This window comes from Theropithecus gelada, chromosome 5, assembly GCF_003255815.1.
Source record: "Theropithecus gelada isolate Dixy chromosome 5, Tgel_1.0, whole genome shotgun sequence".
NCBI classification, from domain to species: domain Eukaryota; kingdom Metazoa; phylum Chordata; class Mammalia; order Primates; family Cercopithecidae; genus Theropithecus; species Theropithecus gelada.
In genome coordinates, this window is record NC_037672.1 from 73,762,184 (window position 1) to 73,785,318 (window position 23,135).

A 23,135-nucleotide genomic window follows, 5' to 3' on the forward strand; every position below is an offset into this window, starting at 1 on the left:
TTGTGCTCTTTTTTTGATTAATTTTGTATATGCAGTGGCAGATAATGTGTATTATGTTGTTGTTGGGTGGAGTGTTTTATAAATATCAACTAGGTCAAGATGATTGATAATGTTGCTAATAGATACATTTCCTTATCAATTTTTGTCTACTTTATCAGATAGTGAGAGAAGAGCGTTGATGTCTTAAACTGTAATGTGGATTTGTGTACTTTTCCTCTTCATTATAACAGTATTTGCTTCAAGTACTTTGCAGCTCTGTGGTTAGTCGCATACACATTTACGGATTGTTTTAACATTTGTTATGTTGATGAATTGACCCCTTTATATAATTATCATCTTTCTTTAGTTCTTGGCAAAACCCTTGATTTAAAGTTGATTTTGTGTGATATTAAAACAGACATACTTCTTTTTGTTGTGATTCACTTTACTGCACTTCACGGGTAGTGCATTTTGTTTTCTTTACATTTTTCATTTTACAGTAGGCAGTCAAGAAAAGCCAAGCCATATCTTCAGTAATTCACATAGATATTTCCTTGGCCAGTATCCAATTTCATCACTCAGATTCTACCTTCCACAAAACACTAGGACACAAAAACAATTCAGGCAAATTCTTTGCCACTTTATTACAAGAATAGCCTTTTCTCCATTGTCCAATAACATGTTTCTCATTTCTATCTGAGACATCACCAGAATCACCCTTTGTGGGACGATTTAATTTTTCTATAATCAAATAACATACTTTGTAAGATTTAATTTTTTTTAAATTTGTTGAGGCATGTTTATGAACCAGATTATGCCCTTTTTTGATGAATTTTGCATATGCAGTATAAGCGAATGCATATTATATTGTTGTTGGGTGGAGTGTTCTATAAAAGTCACCTAGGCCAATATTTGTATAATATTAGAAAAATAAATATTTTAGAATTTTACTTTCTATGGAGCAAATTTTGCAGAGGGAAGATTTATTAATATTTTTAATCACATATTTAGGAACTCTGGAAAAGATATAGAGGAGAATGCTATATATTCTGCCCTTTAGGAAACTGTAAACTAAGAGAAGGTATAATTATTAACATAAAAGAATATTGTAGATTGCAATGTCTATATTACTAACTCAATAATGTTTATTAAACACCAGTAAGGCTCAAGTACTCTGCTAGACACTGGAGTTACAGCCACAAGCAAAATAGGTACTATTCATACTCTATGGAGTTTACTGTCTAGCTGGGTAAAAATGATATTAGAATCAATACAAATAATATTTGATTATTTATTGATGTATTATTAGTAGTATTTTTTAGAGGCAGGAGTCTCACTACATAGGCTGTACTGTAATTCTTGGGCTCAATCAAATTATATTTTTATTATTAATTTAAGGTTGGAAAAGTATTGGGCACTATAGGAACATAAGCTTAGCAGAGAGAGCACAACAAATAACAGAAAAATATTAGCCCCAAATAGGTTTGGCATTAGTAAAATGACATCACTTTTAAGTAGGGATTCAGAAAGGGTCCATGGAGATGTAACAGTTAAGCTGGATCTTGAAGGGTGAATAGGATTTGAGTGTAGGGAGGTAGGAAAAAAACAGTGCCGATGGGGGGGTGCCACAGCTTGAGCAGGATCAGTTAAGTGTGGGGGCATGTTCAAAGGCTCAAGAAAGTTCAGTAGGGAAGCTAGACTCACTGAACTTGAAACGCCAGTGAAAATAATAAATGCTTGATTGAAAAGGTATGAGTTCATGCTATGGAGTGTGGGCTTGATTCAGTAGACAGTAGGTAGAAGAAGATATTTGAGCAGAAGAGACAGTATCAAAGGCTTTCCAAAATATTTGAAATCACAGAGCATCTGATGGATTGCTGCAGAGAAATGTGGAAATAGGAAGAAGGGCTAAGACTCCATTGTGATAATTAAGTAAGTACATAATGAGATAGAACTTAGCCAAATCATTGGTTTTAGTTATCTATGGGTTAAATATCAAAGGAAGATTTATAGAGTACAGAAATAATTGAGAATTGGGTATCATAGTACTAAGTCAAAATCTTAGTTCCATTACTTGCCAAATTTACCTTGCCTAAATTAGTCTCTCTAGGCCTTGCTTAACTAATCATTAGATGAGGCTATTAAATAACTACTAAAAAGAACTGGGTAAATTTGAGATAAAATGTATCAACTGCCCACCACCATGCTGGCAGAAAAATATTGAAATAACACAAATTTCATTTCCCCCTCAAGATGGCATTTGGGGAGTTTCATTGAAATAATTATAGTTTCAAGTTGACGAATAATAATAATTGTAATAGTTTCCTTTCATAGCCTATTACCTGTCAGACGTTGTGCTAAGCACTTAATTTATTATCCCTAAACCTCACTACAGTCCAGAAATTTAAGGCCATTATCACCATTTTTCAGGTGAAGAAACTGAAGGATATAAAGAGCATATACAGTTAGTAAGTGGTAAAATCAGCTGCTGTCTACAAGTATTGGGGCATCTGTTTCATGGCTTTTTTTTTTTTTTTTTTTAATACAGTAGGCAAAGATGTCTGAGTTGTCATAGGAGTAGTCAAAAGTTTTGGAGGGACTGTTTATTAAGAGATTCAGTGCATGAGAAAGAATCATTTTGGAAATATAAAACTGAAATGGGTGAAGATTGTGAAAGTACATGCATAAGGTCCAACTGGGAAGAGTAGACTAGACAAATCACATAGAAAAGGGAACAATACTGAGATTTAGTTATGTTACATCCTCATGCTTAATGCTATATGGAATTTGTATAAAAACAGTCTCTAATTGGTGGACTTCAGTCCAAATAAGGCATAAAAGAAAATGAGATTGAAATTTATCATGGCCTTGTTTATTTTGAAAGGACTTAGTACCACGGTTTTGAAGAATGGTTAAAGAGTTGTACTGTCCATTCCCATCCTTGGAATTTTATTTTTAAAGACTGGAAAGTCAAGAAAGCAGAAAAACATTTCACTAAAGTGAGGACAGAAATAAAGTGGTCATACTGAAGAGGAACAAAGACATTTGGATTTGATTATTCCTACGCATTTAGTGTTTTAAAATAAAAATCAGTGAGCAGATAGCATTTTAATAATAGCAATAACATTTATAGCACTTTTGACATGTTAAATATATTATCTCATTTTATTTTCACAAGGAGTGTATCAAGTAGATACCATTATACCCATTTTGCAGATGAAAAAAACTGAGATACAAAAAGGTTCAGTATCTTGCCTAAAATCATACAGCTCATAAATGTCAGAGTTGGAACTTAAAATAGAACAGCTGGACTCCAGACTCTGTGCTTCTAACTAGTATGTTATACTCTCTCTCAACTTAAATCTCTCAAAACAAACTTTATACCTTTTAACTGCCCACAGAGCAGACCATAATTAAAGGCAGTCCAGTTTTGGTGATTTAATTTTACTCTGCCACATATCCATGGCTAAACACTGGGGAGGAAGAGGTCTGAGTCTGTGGATTTTGCTGAGGTTCACAGTTTCCTTCGTGCATCTAAAAATAGCATTTAAAATAAATATGGTATTTGTTCTCTATTGCTGCTTCTCACCACTGACATGTGAGTCTCATTCTGTGTATCTGTGTGTATGTATGTGTAGTAAGGAAGGTCATTAACCTTAGTTAACCCATGTCATTAAGGAGATGTTATTAACCACAAGTATTCCCAGAAATGAAGGCTTTTTGGCAAGAAGTAGAGAGGACTGTGCCCAAACAGAATATCTAGTGTGTATCTATGCTTCAGGTTGAATACAAATATGTTAAGACATGCGTAAGACATAAAAAGAATTTCCCCCCAAGGCTACTGCTGTGAGAGTACTTGATCAGCACATAAATATTTATGCTGCACATAGAACAGTGTACTGCATTTAATTTAAAGTTTTGTTGTTTACATTTCTTTAGTAGCAAGTATAATAGGATATTTAAATCCTCATCTTGATGTCATCAGTTATCTTATGGATTCACTTCACCAACTTCAAATTAATTGCCCAGTGTTTTCTTGTTTTAATGATGTTAAAAACAAACACAGAAATAAACCCAATGGAGGGTCATGTAGGATGATCATAAACTTTTGAATAATAGTAGTCATATGTTATTAAAGGATGTTTATACAGTCCTCACAAATAACTTCTCTTTTGCACTCAAACCCTTGGCCAACTCATCCTTCTTTTCTTTGTGTTACTAAGTTGAATATATAAACTTATTCAACATAAACTATTGGCTCTTTGTTTCAAATTTCGAGACACATTATTTAGGTGGTTTATTTAAAACAAAGCTAAACATTAAAGTCTGAACAAAAAAAGCAGACTTATAAAATTTTTAGGGAGCTGTACCTTCATCATTATATCCACCTGGTATATAATTCCTATTCATATTTCTTAATTTATAAAAGATATGTGGCAAATGCTTTCTCAGCATGACCCTAATTTTTCACCAAGGCAATAAGGGGATTTAACCCTCTGGTTTGGCCAATTGGTGGGAAGAACTGTAAATGTGTAAGTGATTTTATTTCTGTTACTGGAGTACCGGACCTTCTTTTGTTCACTAGAGAATACCCAGAGCCTAGAATAGTGTTATGTTACATAGTAGGTGCTCAATTAGAACTTGTTGACTGAATTAGATATGACATACGGATTATATCCATTTTGAATGTTCTTAGGAAAATACAGTTAGTGTAGGAGATGCAAACTTTGGGAATGCATGCCTAAAAAGCATCATCAGACTAAGTAAAGGTGAGGGGAGCTTTCTCAGGAAGTTAGAAGGAAAGGTTTTAAGAATAGGCTAGACAACATTATGGTAGGGTTCTGATAAAGTGGATGTTACTATTGATGAATGAAGTGGAACAATTCTAAGTTAACTGTAAATTCTGTGATTCTGTCAGGTCCTGAGTAAAATAAAAAAAGAAATCCTTCAAATCCCTACCGCCATACTTACAAATACATTTGTACTACAGCTAGTCTCAGAGGAAGCAGGTCCCTTTATCAAAGACTAACTTCTCTAGATCACAGCCTTTTCTACCTCTTCTGAAGCAATAATCTCTTCTGAGGACAGAGAGGAAATGAAAGGCATGCTGGTTCCTTATTTACAAGTCAAAGCCTACCCAGGAGTTTTATATGTTGGAAAGATTTTATGCAGGTGACATTAGAAAAATGAAGGTGTGCTCATTGGGTATATGGCGGGTAAAGGCTGGAGAACGGAATGCAAGAGACATCAGTAGGGACTGGGTGACAGATCGTGCTGCCCAGGGCTCCATCGTGGAGGATCTTTAGGATTTTGCTGAAGCAATTGTAGTCAGTGTGAAATTCAGCAATTAATTCTTGCAAATGTGTCTCAGGGGTCCCTTCCTGTGGGGAGATTACATACTGGCAGACTTCTGTACACCTTCTCCATCCCAGAACATCTTTGCTGTAAGTCTGTGTTATACACTAGAGTTCCATATAAGCATTAATTTGAGAATGATGTCACTACTTTCAAATGTTTCATATACACTGGATTATCATTTTTCTCTGCACAGACTAAAGACCTTGACATCCTCCTTAACTCTTCTCTTTCTCTCATGTTCTACAACCAATTCGTCAGCAAATTCTGTCAGCTATAACTTCACAATGTATTTTGAATCCAGTTATATGTTCTGATTTCCTTGTTGCTAGCATCCTACTCCAAGCAGCCATCATCTCAGACCAGAACTATTTCAAGGGTTCCCTAATCAGTTTCTCTGCTTCCACTTTTCACACCTTCGTTGCTGCCTTCCACCCAGTGTATTCTCCACAGGGTCATCCTTTTAAAAACATCAGTCCCATCCACAGGGATCAAAACTCCAAAATCGTTCTTTTTTTTTTTTTTCTTTGAGACGGAGTCTCACTTTGTCTTCAGACTGGAGTGCAGTGGCACAATCTCAGTTCACTGCAGCCTCTGCCTCTCAGGTTAAAGCGATTCTTCTTTTTTTTTCTTTTTTTTTTTTTTTAAATTTATTATTATTATACTTTAAGTTGTAGGGTACATGTGCATAACGTGCAGGTTTGTTACATATGTATACTTGTGCCATGTTGGTCTGCTGCACCCATCAACTCGTCATTTACATCAGGTATAACTCCCAATGCAATCCCTCCCCCCGCCCCCCTCCCCATGATAGGCCCCGGTGTGTGATGTTCCCCTTCCCGAGTCCAAGTGATCTCATTGTTCAGTTCCCACCTATGAGTGAGAACATGCGGTGTTTGGTTTTCTGTTCTTGTGATAGTTTGCTAAGAATGATGGTTTCCAGCTGCATCCATGTCCCTACAAAGGACGCAAACTCATCCTTTTTTATGGCTGCATAGTATTCCATGGTGTATATGTGCCACATTTTCTTAATCCAATCTGTCACTGATGGACATTTGGGTTGATTCCAAGTCTTTGCTATTGTGAATAGTGCTGCAATAAACATACGTGTGCATGTGTCTTTATAGCAGCATAGTTTATAATCCTTTGGGTATATGCCCAGTAATGGGATGGCTGGGTCATATGGTACATCTAGTTCTAGATCCTTGAGGAATTGCCATACTGTTTTCCATAATGGTTGAACTAGTTTACAATCCCACCAACAGTGTAAAAGTGTTCCTATTTCTCCACATCCTCTCCAGCACCTGTTGTTTCCTGACTTTTGAATGATCGCCATTCTAACTGGTGTGAGATGGTATCTCATTGTGGTTTTGATTTGCATTTCTCTGATGGCCAGGGATGATGAGCATTTTTTCATGTGTCTGTTGGCTGTATGAATGTCTTCTTTTGAGAAATGTCTGTTCATATCCTTTGCCCACTTTTTGATGGGGTTGTTTGTTTTTTTCTTGTAAATTTGTTTGAGTTCTTTGTAGGTTCTGGATATTAGCCCTTTGTCAGATGAGTAGATTGCAAAAATTTTCTCCCATTCTGTAGGTTGCCTGTTCACTCTGATGGTAGTTTCTTTTGCTGTGCAGAAGCTCTTTAGTTTAATGAGATCCCATTTGTCAATTTTGGCTTTTGCTGCCGTTGCTTTTGGTGTTTTAGACATGAAGTCTTTGCCCATGCCTATGTCCTGAATGGTAATACCTAGGTTTTCCTCTAGGATTTTTATGGTATTAGGTCTAACATTTAAGTCTCTAATCCATCTTGAATTAATTTTCATATAAGGAGTAAGGAAAGGATCCAGTTTCAGCTTTCTACTTATGGCTAGCCAATTTTCCCAGCACCATTTATTAAATAGGGAATCTTTCCCCATTTCTTGTTTCTCTCAGGTTTGTCAAAGATCAGATGGCTGTAGATGTGTGGTATTATTTCTGAGGACTCTGTTCTGTTCCATTGGTCTATATCTCTGTTTTGGTACCAGTACCATGCTGTTTTGGTTACTGTAGCCTTGTAGTATAGTTTGAAGTCAGGTAGCGTGATGCCTCCAGCTTTGTTCTTTTGACTTAGGATTGTCTTGGAGATGCGGGCTCTTTTTTGGTTCCATATGAACTTTAAAGCAGTTTTCTCCAATTCTGTGAAGAAACTCATTGGTAGCTTGATGGGGATGGCATTGAATCTATAAATTACCTTGGGCAGTATGGCCATTTTCACGATATTGATTCTTCCTATCCATGAGCATGGTATGTTCTTCCATTTGTTTGTGTCCTCTTTAATTTCACTGAGCAGTGGTTTGTAGTTCTCCTTGAAGAGGTCCTTTACATCCCTTGTAAGTTGGATTCCTAGGTATTTGATTCTCTTTGAAGCAATTGTGAATGGAAGTTCATTCATGATTTGGCTCTGTGTTTGTCTGTTATTGGTGTATAAGAATGCTTGTGATTTTTGCACATTAATTTTGTATCCTGAGACTTTGCTGAAGTTGCTTATCAGCTTAAGGAGATTTTGGGCTGAGACAATGGGGTTTTCTAAATATACAATCATGTCATCTGCAAACAGGGACAATTTGACTTCTTCTTTAGAAAAGAGAGAAGAATCAAATCGACGCAATTAAAAATGATAAAGGTGATATCACCACCGACCCCACAGAAATACAAACTACCATCAGAGAATACTATAAACACCTCTACGCAAATAAACTGGAAAACCTAGAAGAAATGGATAATTTCCTGGACACTTACACTCTTCCAAGACTAAACCAGGAAGAAGTTGAATCCCTGAATAGACCAATAGTAGGCTCTGAAATTGAGGCAATAATTAATAGCTTACCAACCAAAAAAAGTCCAGGACCAGATGGATTCACAGCTGAATTCTACCAGAGGTATAAGGAGGAGTTGGTACCATTCCTTCTGAAAGTATTCCAATCAATAGAAAAAGAGGGAATCCTCCCTAACTCATTTTATGAGGCCAACATCATCCTGATACCAAAGCCTGGCAGAGACACAACAAAAAAAGAGAATTTTAGACCAATATCCCTGATGAACATCGATGCAAAAATCCTCAATAAAATACTGGCAAACCGGATTCAACAACACATCAAAAAGGTTATCCACCATGATCAAGTGGGCTTCATCCCTGGGATGCAAGGCTGGTTCAACATTCGCAAATCAATAAACATAATCCAGCATATAAACAGAACCAAAGACAAGAACCACATGATTATCTCAATAGATGCAGAAAAGGCTTTTGACAAAATTCAACAGCCCTTCATGCTAAAAACGCTCAATAAATTCGGTATTGATGGAACGTACCTCAAAATTATAAGAGCTATTTATGACAAACCCACAGCCAATATCATACTGAATGGGCAAAAACTGGAAAAATTCCCTTTGAAAACTGGCACAAGACAGGGATGCCCTCTCTCACCACTCCTATTCAACATAGTGTTGGAAGTTCTGGCTAGGGCAATTAGGCAAGAGAAAGAAATCAGGGGTATTCAGTTAGGAAAAGCGATTCTTCTGCCTCAGCCTCCTGAGTAGCTGGGACTACAGGCAAGTGCTACCACACCCAGCTAATTTTTGTATTTTTAGTAGAGATGGGGTTTCACCATGTTGGCCAGGATGGTCTCAATCTCTTAACCTCATGATCCGCCCACCTGGGCCTTTTAAAGTGCTGGGACCAAAATGGTTGTTATTGTGGCCTGCTGGGTTATGATGTGGTCTATAATGATCTCTGATTCCATCATCTTTCCTCTTCCACTTGCACACTGCCTACTGGCCACACTGACTTTCTGCTCTTCTGCAAATTCACCAACTCTGCTCCTACATCAGGGCCCTTGTAATGACTATTTCTTTTGCTGTATCATTTTCCCCTTAGATAGTTGCATGGCTCCGTCTTTCACCTTGTTAATGTCTCCAGTTAGATATCACCTTTGCAGAGTAATCTCCCCTGATCACATTAATCCTACCACCTCCCTCACTGTACCCTCGTTATTCTCTGTCCTCTTACTTGATACCTGACATTTGTGTATAGATTTGTTTATTGCACAAACTGTCTTTTCCATTGGGACACATAAAGGCAGTCTATATCCTTAGTACGGCCATAACCATATAACTAAATTAGTGTCTGGAACATAGTAGATGTCCAATGAACATGTACTAATTGAACATGAGCTAAATGAATGAATGAAATTTATTTTTATTAACACTATACTTGGCAGTTAAACTATAAAGTCTTCTTGAGGTAGAAAATGTGACCATTCTAATATAAGAAAACTGCATAAATTCTCCTTGTATTTGTATGAATGAAATTAAGTGACTAAGTATTGTTACTTGTGTAGCTGCTATCAGAGGTATAGCTGACCTTGCTGATACTGTAGCATGAGAGTAGTGCTTCCAAGATGGCAATAATGATTTTGAAACTCAGCTATAAAGAGAGATAGATCTTTTACTGAATCTAGAACTCAAAGGTCTAAAAAATGTTTTCAAAGAAAGTTTCAGAAAACTCATGAAATTATTATAACCAGTTTCTTTAAATGTCTTATATGTTTTACATTATATTCCATTATGTAAATAAGATTTAATATTTTCCCCCATGTACAGAGCTATTACACATTCCAATAAAGGAGCAGGGTGCTATGTAATTTCTGCCCACACTCCACAATTTCATTCTTCTTCATTGACTCTTTTGTCAAACCAGTCATTTCTAGCTGATAGGAAGCTAATTTTGATAACTAACTCATAGTTGTAACCACCCCACCACCCCAGTTTCCCCCCACTTTGCCAGTTCTTGATGCTTCTTAAGTGACTTATCATAATGACATTTATAGAATATGCCCTCATATGTCTTTTGAGAAAACCAAGGACATTTTTTTGCAGTCCTCTGATTAGTGTTTCTTATCTTTGGAATTTTTATTGAGTCCAAAGCAAATTTTGCCTCATCATGAAAATACCAGTGTCATCACGACTTAGATGGCTGTATCATTTTAAGTGCTGCAACAACACAATTAGCTCCTCCTTTTTACTGTCTCCCGTTGCCAGTGTTTCTGACTCATGCTTTCCAGTATTGCCAATAGACCTACCACAGAAACAGATCTCCCAAAGGGAATCCCACTGCCATCCACAGAACTAAATTGGACTCTTTTGACGTGTACTCCATTCCTGTGACTGTTCAAGTTTTATTTCTTTTCTTTTTTTTTTTTCTTTTTTTTTTTTTTTTGAGATGGATTCTCACTCTGTCGCCCAGGCTGGAGTGCAGTGGCCGGATCTCAGCTCACTGCAAGCTCCGCCTCCCGAGTTCACGCCATTCTCCTGCCTCAGCCTCCCGAGTAGCTGGGACTACAGGCGCCCGCCGCCTCGCCCGGCTAGTTTTTTTGTATTTTTTAGTAGAGACGGGGTTTCACCGGGTTAGCCAGGATGGTCTCGATCTCCTGACCTCGTGATCCGCCCGTCTCAGCCTCCCAAAGTGCTGGGATTACAGGCTTGAGCCACCGCGCCCGGCCTCAAGTTTTATTTCTATTTAAATTACCAAAAGGCTTTAGTTACTGTGTTCTGTTTATTTGAATAGATTTTTAAAATGATACGGACAAATACGCTAGTTATTTTATGTCTCATTACAACATTAATGTGATGTCACAACAATGTCATTTTATTTGGTGTCCACATTGAATTATTAATGGATAAAGCATTATCCCACAAGTTTTTTTTAACAGGTGTATCAGTTTTATTTTAAATATTCTGTGTTTGTTACCTTCAGTCTGTAGATTTTATTTTAATTCTGCTGAGTGGTTAATACCTTAAAGCAGTTAAAATAGAGAATTGTGGCAGTAAATATTGACAGGTTTATATTCTTTATGTTTATGCTTCTAGACATCATTTTGTTCACTTTGCAAGAAATTCAGAAACATTTCTTTTTATAAATTTTAAAGAAAAATAATATTAATGAGTAACTTTAACAGTAATTATACAGATTGCTCTGGAGAAAATGCAGAAATGTTCCTAACTATAAACTGTCAGGTCATCTGAAGAATTATATTTAAAGAAAAGACCAAAAACAGAACAAAACAAGGCCCTTTGCTTTAGGGACTGAAAGAAACAGCACTATCCACCAATTATTTACTGGTATTTATTATTTGTATTATTTTGGATTCTGACAAAGCCATGAAAGACTTTGATTCTTCATTTTACAGATGAGGAGATTGAAGTACAGAATTTAACTAGCTTGCTGATAGTAGCAGAGCCAGAATTAAACCCAGTCAACTTGTATTTATTTCAGTCATAAAAACCCATCACTAGTTTAGAGGATATGCAGACATTTTCTGTTTAACTTTTAAAAAAATTACTTACATGGAAGATTAGGTTTGAGTTGTGTATTTCTCATTTTTATTCCCATTTTACTTTAACATGAAGAAAGAAAATACAGCAAAACAAACATTTCCACCTTCAAAAGAACTAAAGAACAAACATAATTTTATCTTTTATAATAGATGTAATACAAAGTATGATAAAAGTTGTTAATTTCCAACAAAGAAAAGCCCAGGACCAGATGGCTTCACAGCTGAATTCTGCCAAATATTTAAAGAAGAATTGATACCAGTACTTCCCAAACTCTTGGAAAAAAAAAAAAAAAAAAAAAAAAAAACCTAGAGGGGATGATTTCCAACACATTTTACAAGGCCAGCATCACCTTGATACCTAAGAAGACAAAGACATCACAAGAAAAAAAAAAAAAAAAGCTACAGGCAACTTTCTTAGATAAACATTGATGCAAAAATGCTCAATAAAATATACTGAATACAACAACACATCAAAAATATTATACATCATGATCAAGTGGGATTTAACTTTGGCCTGCAAGACTGGTTTAACATACATACATCAATCAATGTGATGCATCACATTAGTAGAATGATAGATAAAAGCCTCATGATTATCTTAATAGAAAATATCTCTGACAAAGTTCAGCATTATTTCTTGATAAAAATTCTCAACAGTTTTGGAATAGAAGGTGTATTAGTCCATTCTCACACTGATATGAAGAAATACCTGAGACTGAGTAACTTATAAAGGAAAGAGGTATAATTGACTCACAGTTCTGCAGGGCTGAGGAGCCCTCAGGAAACTTACAATCATGGCGGAAGGTGAAGCAAACACGTCCTTCTTCGCATGGCAATGACAAGGAGAAGTGCAGCGTGAAGGCAGGGAAAAGCCCCTTATAAAACCATTAGATCTTGTAAGAACTCACTCACTTTCATGAGAACAGCACGGGGTAACCACCCCCATGATTCAGTTACCTCCCACCAGGTCCCTCCCATGACATGTAGGGATAATAACAACTACAATTCAAGATGAGATTTGAATGGGGACACAGCCAAACCACATCAGAAAGGAAATTCTTCAACTCAATAAATGCCATTTATGAAAAACCTACAACCAATATTGTAATCGGTGGGGAAAAACTGAATGCATTTCCACCAACGTCTGTAAAAAGCAAGAATTCCCACTCTTGCCACTTCTGTTCACCATAGTACTGGAACTACTAGCAAGAGCAGTCAGATAAGGAAAAGAAATAAATGGTGTCTGAATCAGAAAGGAAGAAGTAAAATTATTTTGACATGATCTTAAATGTATAAATCCCAAAGATGCCACAAAACACTATTAGAACTAATAAGTGAATTTTATAAAGTTGCAGGATACAAAATCAACATACAAAATCAGTATTATTTCAATACACAAATAACAACCTAATTGAAAAATAAATGAAGAAAACAACTCTATTTCCAGTAGTCAAAAATTTAAAAAGTAATATACCTAGGATAAATTTAACCAAGGAAGTGAAAGATTTGTATGCCAAAACTAGAAAATATGAAAGAAATAAAGACAATACCAATAAATGGAAAGATATCCTATGTTCTGAATCAGAAGAATTACTATTGTTAAAATGTCCATACTAGCCAAAGAAATATATAGATCTAACACAATCCCTATCAAAATCTCAATGGCATTCTTCATAGAAATAGAAAAAAAATCTCCCAAAGTTTGTACGGAGCCATAAAAGACCTTGAATAGCCAAAATAATTCTGAGAAAGAAAAAGTTTGAGACATCACACTTTCTGTTTTAAAATTATATTACAAAGCTATGTTAATCAAAACAGCACCACTGCTGGCATAAAGACAAACACTTAGGCCAGTGAAACATAGTAGAGAGCTTAGAAATTAATCCAGACACATATGATCAACTAATGTTTTTGTTTTGAAACAGGGTCTCACTCTGTCACCCAAGCTGAAGTGCAGTGGTGTGATCACAGCTCACTGTTCCTTTGACCTCCCGGGGTCAGGTGATCCTCCCACCTCAGCCTCTTGAGTAGCTGGGACTACAGGCATGTGCCACCACACCTGACTATTTTTTTAAATATATTTTTTTGTAGAGAGAGTTTTGCCATGTTGCCCAGGCTGGCCTGAAACTCCTGGACTCAAGTGATCCACCCACCTTGGCCTTTCAAACTGTTGAGATTGTAGGCATGAGCCACTGTGCCTGACTGTAGTCAACTAATTTTTGACAACGGCATCACAAGGACACAATAAGGAAAGGATAGTCTCTGAATAAGTGGTGCCGGTACCAATAAATGGTACTGGTATGGTAAATTAAACAAGATTTCCACATGCAAAAGAATGCAATTAAAACCTTAACTTACACCTTACAAAAAAAAAGAAAATCAACCCAAAATTGGATAAAAGACCTAAATAGAAGACCAGAAACTACAAAACTTTCAGAAGAGAACATAGGGTTTTTAAAAGCTCCTGGACATTGGCCTTGGCAATGATTTTTTTGGGTATCACACCAAAAGCTCAACCCACAAAAGCAAAAATAAATAAACAGAACAGCATTAAACTTAAAAACTTCTACACAGCAAAGGAAACAATTGATAAAATGAAAAGACAGCCCACAGATTGGGAAAAATATTTGCAACTGTATATCTGATAAAGGGTTAATATCTACGGCTTATAAACAACTCATACAACCCAACAGTGGGGAAAAATAACCTGATAAAAAATTTTCAAAAGACCGGAATAGACATTTCTCTAAAGAAGACATAAAAATGGTCAACAGTATATGAAAAGGTTCTCAACATCATTAATCATCAAAAAATGTAAATTAAAACTAACATGAGATACAACCTCACACTCCTTAGGATAGCCATTACCAAAAAGTCAAAAGGTAACAAATGTTGACCACGGTATGGAGAAAAGGGAACCTAGGACAGTGTTGCTGAGAATGTGGATTGGTATAGACACTATAAAAAACAGTATGGAGATTTCTAAAGAAATTAAAAATACAGCTACCATACGACCCAGCAATCTCTCTCCTGGGCTTATACCCAAAGGAAATGAAATCTTCATCTGGTAAAGATATCTGCACTCCCATGTCCATTGCTGCATTATTCACAATAGCTGAGGTAGGGAAACAACCTAAGTGCCCATTGACAGACGGATGGATAAGGAAGCTGTGGTAAATACGTACAATGGAATTTTCCTGAGCCCAGAAAAAAAACAAGATCCTGCCATTTGCCATGCATGGATGAGCCTGGAGGATATTAGCTAAGTGACATAAGCCAGAAACAGAGAGAAAAATATTGCATTTTCTCTCAGATGTGTAATATTTTTTTAAAAATACAAAATACAGAGATGCAAACAAAATGGTGGTTATAGGGGCAATTAAATGGGGAGATGTCAGCCAGAGGATACAAAGTAGCAGATATGTAGGATGGAAAGTCTGGAGATCTAATGTACAACATGAGGACTATACGTAATAAAATTGTATTCTATGTAGGATTCATGCTAAATGAGTAGATTTTAATTGTTGTTGCCACAAAAACAAACAAACAAAAAACGGTTACTAGGTGAGATAAAGGATAAGTGAATTTGTTTCACTATAATAACCTTTTTACTATCTTTATGTATCCCTTAACATCATGTTATATACTTTAAATATACACAATAAAATTTATTTTTCTGAAAAAAATGCTGTTGAAAGGTTTCATTTAGCATCCAACTCATTCAGGTTTAAATGAACAAAAAATTGTCATGTACAAATCAGGAGAAACATACAGGAATTTTAAAGGCATTAGGGAATTTAAATGTCATCTAAATAATCTTTTTCAAAGCTTAACCCATTTATACATCTAACATATCTAAACTATAGTCAAAAGCTCAAAGTTTCTTGCATAATTGAGAATGCCCTGAATGTATTTTGTTTTATTTATTATGCTTATTACAAGCTTTTCACAACAGCCTAACCAACATATTTCTTAACAATTTTCTGAACACTTTGTTATTTTATTATGACCTTATTTTCCACAATTAGGGTAAACATCACTTCCTTTGCACTTGGCTGGTGTCTGCGCACTGTACCTGCCAGCTACACTTCAAAACACATAAATGGCATTTGGTAAAACTTATTTCAACTTCCACATTAGACAGAAGGCAACATTCCAGTTACATCAGACTGAAAATAGCTAATCACTAGGCAGAAGAAGCTTATTTTAAAATCAAATGTGACTATGATTTTTTTAAAAGTCCTTTTACAACGATGCAGTGCTACCGTGATGTGATATTTGGCTATCAACCCCTTACATTTTATTAAATTTGATTCTTGTTATTTCATGCTTCTTGAAGGGATCACAGTACAGTAATGAAACCCACAAAACTAAGGGGGGAAAAGGAATGGGAATAATAAAATAATTACAGCAGCCATAATATTCACAAGCTACATACTCAAACTATCTATTGCCATAGATTTTGGAAGTGCAGGCTTCGATTATGGGTGAGAAGAATGGTATTTCACATGAGTACACAGTAACTTTTTCATTTTTTCTCTAGGTTATATAATTCTAACCTTAACATTTGCTTTATTAGAATCATATAAACAGATATTAGTGATATAACTAAAATAAAATGAGTCAAAGAGAAAGACCATAAAACAGATACTTTTCATTTGATTCAGACCCAGACCCAAGTCTAAGGACAGCAAATTGCTCTTTACTGACTATATTGATGTCTTTATTGGAAACACTATTCCCCCTTTATATTCCTCATCTTGCCTGGAGTCACAGTCATTTACCTGGACATCCAAACAAGTGGACCATTAATTCTTTTCTTGTCCCACAGATGATCAATCATTCAATGAAGTTCAAGAACTACAGCTAAATCCATCTCTTCCTCTCCACCCCATTCCATAGCTTCAGTTCAGGTCTTCACAATCTCCTTCCCGGACCTTCAGTATGACCTCTAAACTGGTCTACCTGTCTGCACTCTTGCCCTAATCCCCATCCTCATTCACATCTGTGTGACTTTTCCAAATCTTCAGAACTCTTCAATCTAATTAAAATTTTTTATTGACTTTCCACCTCCTCCAAAGTAAATTTCCAGGTGTTTACTTTGGATTATGAGACTCCTAGCCCACCAGCTCTACCATATCCTCTTCCCAGAATTGCAGTCTTGTGAAAGACTTGCAATCTCGAACATATATTGAGACAATACATTCTTAGAGGACAAAAGTCATGTTTTATTTATATTTTTATCCTCTATTAGTAATGAATGCTGTTTCACATTTCTACCTTCCCCCACCACTCACATGTTATTTTCTCTGTCTTTTTTTTTTTTTTTTTTAACTGGTGAGCTTTTATTCCTCAAAATTGTAATCGTGTTACTTTCTTAATAAAATCTCCTGACACAACCCTTCAAAAAGTTTAGTGTTCCCTGATCTTGTACAAATTTATTTTGGTGCAGTTCACACTATATAATAACTACTTGTTTCCATGTCTATCTCCCCTTTTAAAGTGTGGGCATCCCAAAGACAAATAGTTTATCTTAAAATCTTAAAAAATGTATACATTTAGGGATCTAGAACAGTTTCTGAAACATTATTTTAATGTGGTAGCTACTATTCTAAGGACTTTTTCATGATCTTATTTAACAAAATAAATTCACAAGAAATATTGATTAAGTAAAGTTAAAAGCATAAAGACATTTACAGAAAAATTTCACTGAAAGATATCATAATATTGAATCTTATTTAAGAATTCAGACAGTAAAGTAAATAAACAGCAACTTTCAGTTGGAAAAAGATAAATGGTGTAAGATATTTTTGAGTAATGGAGGTAAAGTACCAGTGGGATCATGTGAGTCAAATGTAAGTGAAGGATGCTCATGGGTGATGGAATCTTACTAAGTGCAATTCACCATTTTTGATTTCATTGGGAGGTGCTAGTAAATGAAAAGAGCCATGATCAGGTCTTCAAAAGTAATGTTGCTACTTTTACAACGTGCCATTAAGAAATTGTTAAGGTTACTTAAAAAGTAGTTATATTAAAATCTAAAAGCCAGTCTTTGTGTTTCACTACCAAAGTTTTAAATTGCCAATAAGCCGGATAAAATACAGTGGGAAGATGTCCTCACTTGAATGTCAACATCAGCAGCACTTTATCTAAAACTCATTCTGTGATTGGGGTTTTAGGGGGGATATGCAAATTAAAACCTACTGTTCTTTTCAAAGTCTAAGTTGCTCACTGTTATTTAGGAGTATAAACTATTTTCATAGAGGAACATAGTAAGTAAACATAGTTGAACTATAATGAATTTTTATTGTCTCTATTTTCTTTCTATTATCACAGACCTGTTGAATTTTCAGAAGCTGAATTCTCACGACTTGAATATCAAAGAAAACAGCAATTTTGGGACTCAGTACGGCTAGCTCTTTTCACATTGGCAATTGTAGCAATCATAGGAATTGCAATTGGTATTGTTACTCATTTTGTTGTTGAGGGTAAGTATCCAGGTCATAGTTCCATTGCCTAAGTACTCCATGACTTCATATCTTGAAATTTTCTGTTATATAAAAAGTGACATTTGCATGATATTAACATTTTAATTACCAGTCTTTTACTGATGTTAAATTATAGTTTGCCTCTGTATTGAGCTCTGTGTTACATATTTCCACCCAGTTAACTTTATAATAAGCATTGCATTGATAGACATATCTAAAAGAAACACATAAAAAAGAGAAAGAAGAATGAAAAGATCATCTTTAGCATAACGACAAATTACATAATATGCTGAGAGTTTAGTATACTCTTCTCAGAATCAGTATATTAATGAGTCGCCTCAAGAAAAACTCAGAATATAAGAAGAGTTATCTGAAAAATACTTTTAAAGGGCTAAAGATCAAGCATTATTTTTGAAAAAAAAAACTTTTTTTATGACTATGGGAAGAAGGAAAAGCTCAGAATTAATTCCTAATTATATATGCAAAAATGGAGAGTCAGTATCATAGTTGAGCCAAATGACAATCAACTAAGATTCATTTATCTTCCTCTTTGGTTTCTGTATTTTCCTCTTTTTTTTTTTTTTTTGGAGACAGATTCTTGCCTTATCACTCAGGCTGGAGTACAGTCCCACGATCCCGGCTCATTGCAACATCCACTTCCCAGGTTCAAGAAATTCTCGTGCCTCAGCCTCCTGAGTAGCTGGGGTTATAGGCACCTGCCACCACACTCAGTTAATTTTTGTATTTTTAGTAGAGTTGGGGTCTCACCATGTTGTCCAGGCTGGTCTCAAACTTGCAACCTCAGGTGATCTGCTCGACTCGGTCTCCCAAAGTACTGGGATTACAGGCATCAGCTACCATGCCCGGTCAATTTCTGCATTTTTAATCACAGGTGATTGAGACTTAAAATTTTAGGCACTCATATCAGTCATGGCAATGAAACTACATTTGAATGATCCGAAGAAGAAATGAAATATTGTCCAACATGCCCAGTTTATCTTCCTACCCTCATTATTGGGGGGTTGATAATATCCATCCCTTAGACTCTCATAAGATGAAAGCATAAGCCAAGTTACCCTATATAGTTTTATCTTTTGTTAGTTTTTTCTTTGGATTAAGAGGTAATGAAATAGTTTTGTTTTTAAAATGCCTTTCACTCCCAATGCTTAAAAAAGAATAAAATGAAGGGATAGTAAAAATAATCACAAAAAAAGCATTTAGCCATTAAAAAAATCTTAGAGGTTGTCATAGACTGAATAATGCCCCATTCCCATGCAAAGATGTCTATGTCCTAATTGTTAGAATCTGTAAATGTTACCTTATGTAGCAAAAAGGCCTTTCCAGATGTCATTAAACTAATAATATTGAGATGGGACATTATCCTGGTTATTTTGAATAGGTCCTAAATATAACCGCCAGGGTCCTAATAAAAGGGAGGAAAGAAGGTCAAAGGAGGAGGAACAACAAAAGCAAGAGGAGGATGGGACGATGTAAAATGGGATCATCAGCAAAGGAATGAGGGTAGACTCTAGAAACAGGCAAAAAATAAATTCTCCCCTTACAACCTCTAGAAGGAACCAGCTCTGCCAACTTTTTGATTTTAGCTTTGTAAAACTCACATATAATATATGACCTCCAGAACTGTAAGAGTATAATTTTGTGTTGTTTTAAGTCACCAAACCTACAGTAATTTGTTATAGCAGCAGTAGACAACTAATACAGAGGCTAACACCCAAGGATTTGAGTGTTCTATCTCCAAGACTTTCCTGACTGCAGATAATTGAAAAGTTGCCTGACTGCAAATGGACATTTAGGAAAAGAGGGGAGAAGGCAGACCATGACAAAAGTTAAACAAGTAGAATGGGATAAAATAGAGGTACATAAGATGATGCGGTTTTTAAAAGGAACATACCTATTTTTATAACAGAAGGAATTCAGTGAAGGAAATTTACATTCTAGTAACCAGGGTAACAACAGGAGACAAATTTATTTCTAAAATACTACTTTTATAGATTGTACATGAATAGATCTGAAAGACAGTGGAGTAAAAATTATCAATAATTGTGAAATAATCACAGTAGAAATAAGGATTTTAGCAGACATAGTGGTAACAGTCACATCACCAGGATGGAAGTGTATTTGATGGAGTTATTTTTATTCTAAAGATCTCAGTAGTTACGAATGATCGGCTTTCAGTGTATTATAATTCTGACCAATTATCCACTGTTTTTTAAAATGGGCAATTTTAAAATAAGAATTAATAAAATCAGTGACTTTTGAATATGGTTGATTTATCAGTGACCTTCAGCCAGAGATCATAGGAATACATCTTCAGATATATACAGGTGAAAAAGAACATAGGCCATGGAGAACCATAGACTGTATAGTAAAAGATTGTTTAAACAAATGCACTATAAGATTTTGGCTTATCTTAGGTGATTCAAGGGGAGGGTTGAAGGAACTGGATCTTTTCTCTGAACTGGATTTTATGTGATTGCTGTCAGAAACCTGGAATAATGCTATGATCGAGTATCTTACTAAATCCTATTTAGAAGGTTAACAGTAAAGTGAGGCTAAAGCTGTAATTTGGTAGAGAAACAGTAGTCACTCCTATTGGCTAAAATAGGGAGATGATCCATTTTTGTTTTGTTTTATTGTTTTAGATAGTGTTCTTGTCTTTGTCTGAGTTCAGACATAATATGGAATGGTCTTGTTTTTTTTTTTTTTTTTTTTTTTTTGTCTTCATTGCTTATGGTCACATTATGGCTTTGTCTGATGTTGATGTTCAGTGGAAATACCAAAACTTAGCTCATGGATATTAGGAACTACCTTTTCCTTCTCAGGTTTTATATTTACAACTCCATAAAATTTTTCTATGCTACTTGAGTATCATTTTTTAAAAAATTACTGTGTTATTAATTGACTATTAAATGCTTGTAGAATTCATGTCTCTATTTATTACTTGACATGATGAAAAGACTTTTAGATTAATGTGTGCTTATTATCCTCAGGATTTCCATTTGGATTCTTATTGATTATTTCCTCAGGGAAAGAAAATGTCTTAAAATGAAATCCTATTTGAATATTAAATTAATATAACAGCATTTTACATATTTTTTTGAGACTTGCATCTCTTCAACATTGTTGCAAGCATCATCTGCCTTGTTGAAGGTAGCTTTAGTTTGTTTTTATTTTTTAAATTACTGACTGATATTCATTATCTTAAATATTCCATAATTTACTTGTCATTCAAATACTTAGACATTTGGGTTGTTCCAGGTTTTAGTCATTAAAGCAATACTGCTGTAAATCTTTTTATACGTAGATCTTGTTACACACATCCAAGAGTTTGTCTAGGAACTATGCAGATACAGAATCACTGGGTCATTGGACATATATTTTTTTTTTTTGAAATGGAATCGTGCTGTGTCACCCAGGCTGTCCTGCAATGGTGTAGTCTTGGCTCACTGCAACCTCTGCCTCCCAGGTTCAAGCAATTCTTCTGCCTCAGTCTCCTGAGTAGCTGGGATTACAGGCACCCTCCACTACGCCCAGATAATTTTTGTGTTTTTAGTACAGACAGGGTTTCACCATGTTGGTGAGGCTGGTCTCGAACTCCTGACCTCGTCATCTGCCCGCCTTGGCCTCCCAAATTGCTGGGATTGCAGGAGTGAGCCACCGCTCCTGGCCAGGGCACGTGCTCTTTTATCATCATGGATAATACCAAACAGTTTTCTACCAGCACTGCATCTCAGTTCCCATTGCTCCATATCCTCACCAACATTTACTGTTGCCATAACTTTTTATATTTGCTAATTTGGTGTACGTTATAGCATTATCATCGTAATCTTAATTTGCATTTGTCTGTTCTACAATGATGTTGAGGATCTGTCCATGTCTCAGTCGGTCATTTGGATTTTCTGCTATTGTGAAGTGCCTTTTTAAGTCGTTTTCCCATTTTGTATTGAGTCATCTGTTTTTTCTTTTTGATTTCAAATAGCTCTCTCTGGATATATATATTCATTGTCAGTTGTATGTATTAGAAATATCCTTTGCTAGTGAAAAAATTATACACACACATATATACACACAAATCTTATATATAATACATATTATGTGTTACACATATTATATACATATATTTTTATGTCTTATAAAGATGTATGTATATAATACTGCCTTCATAACTGTGTAAAGCTCTTTTGAGATTAATGAAGAAAATAATATTCACTACCATTCACATGAAATATGACCCTAACTTAAAAAATTCAAACACTGAATTTGCCAGTTGTCTCAGGATTTTCTGTGTTTGTTGTTATTTTGTTGTTTAGTTACTGGAATTATATAGTAAATTATATTTTCAACAAGCATTTTCATGTCCCAGATACATTTTTTTCAGGATTTTTTAGAATCAATTATACCACTTGTTATGGGGTAAAAACAAATATGCTTTATAGACTTGCATGAAATATTTTAAAGATTTTAGTATTTAGAATTATGTTTTAACAAAATCCAGAAACTGAATTATCTAAAGCTGTTTTTTAAGTTTGGTTTCTTGAAAACCTAAAGAGTAAAATTTGCATTGAGATAGCATCACTTGTCTTCCTGTTCTGTAGAAGTGTATCCACTTCCAGGAATGTAGAAATTTTGTTTTCTCATAAAATGTTATTCTCCCATGAAATCCCAAGAGCCAAGCATACCTTGGTTTTAATCTCAGGTTCACCATAAATTAGTTAGGTGATCTTTAGCAAACTTCTTTTCTACTTCGCTAAGCTTCAGTACTGTTATGTAAAGCGGTTTACTATTATTTTTAATTCAGAAAATTGTTGTGATGATTAAACTAGATTTGTGTTGTCACACACTGCATGGTATATAGTAATTTCTTACAAATATTTGCCATTATTAAATTGGATTTCTACAATGGCTTCCTAATTGATCTTTTA

General features: G+C 35.2%; 1 protein-coding gene across 1 annotated transcript in view; it reads left to right on the forward strand.

Moving 5' to 3' along the window:
* The window catches only part of TMPRSS11F (transmembrane serine protease 11F), a 76,591-nt gene that overhangs the window by 12,923 nt on the left and 40,533 nt on the right, over nucleotides 1-23,135 (forward strand). The window contains exon 2 of the mRNA XM_025386454.1: nucleotides 18,041-18,192. Within this exon, the coding sequence (XP_025242239.1) occupies nucleotides 18,041-18,192 (152 nt within the window). The remainder of the gene's footprint in view (nucleotides 1-18,040; nucleotides 18,193-23,135) is intronic.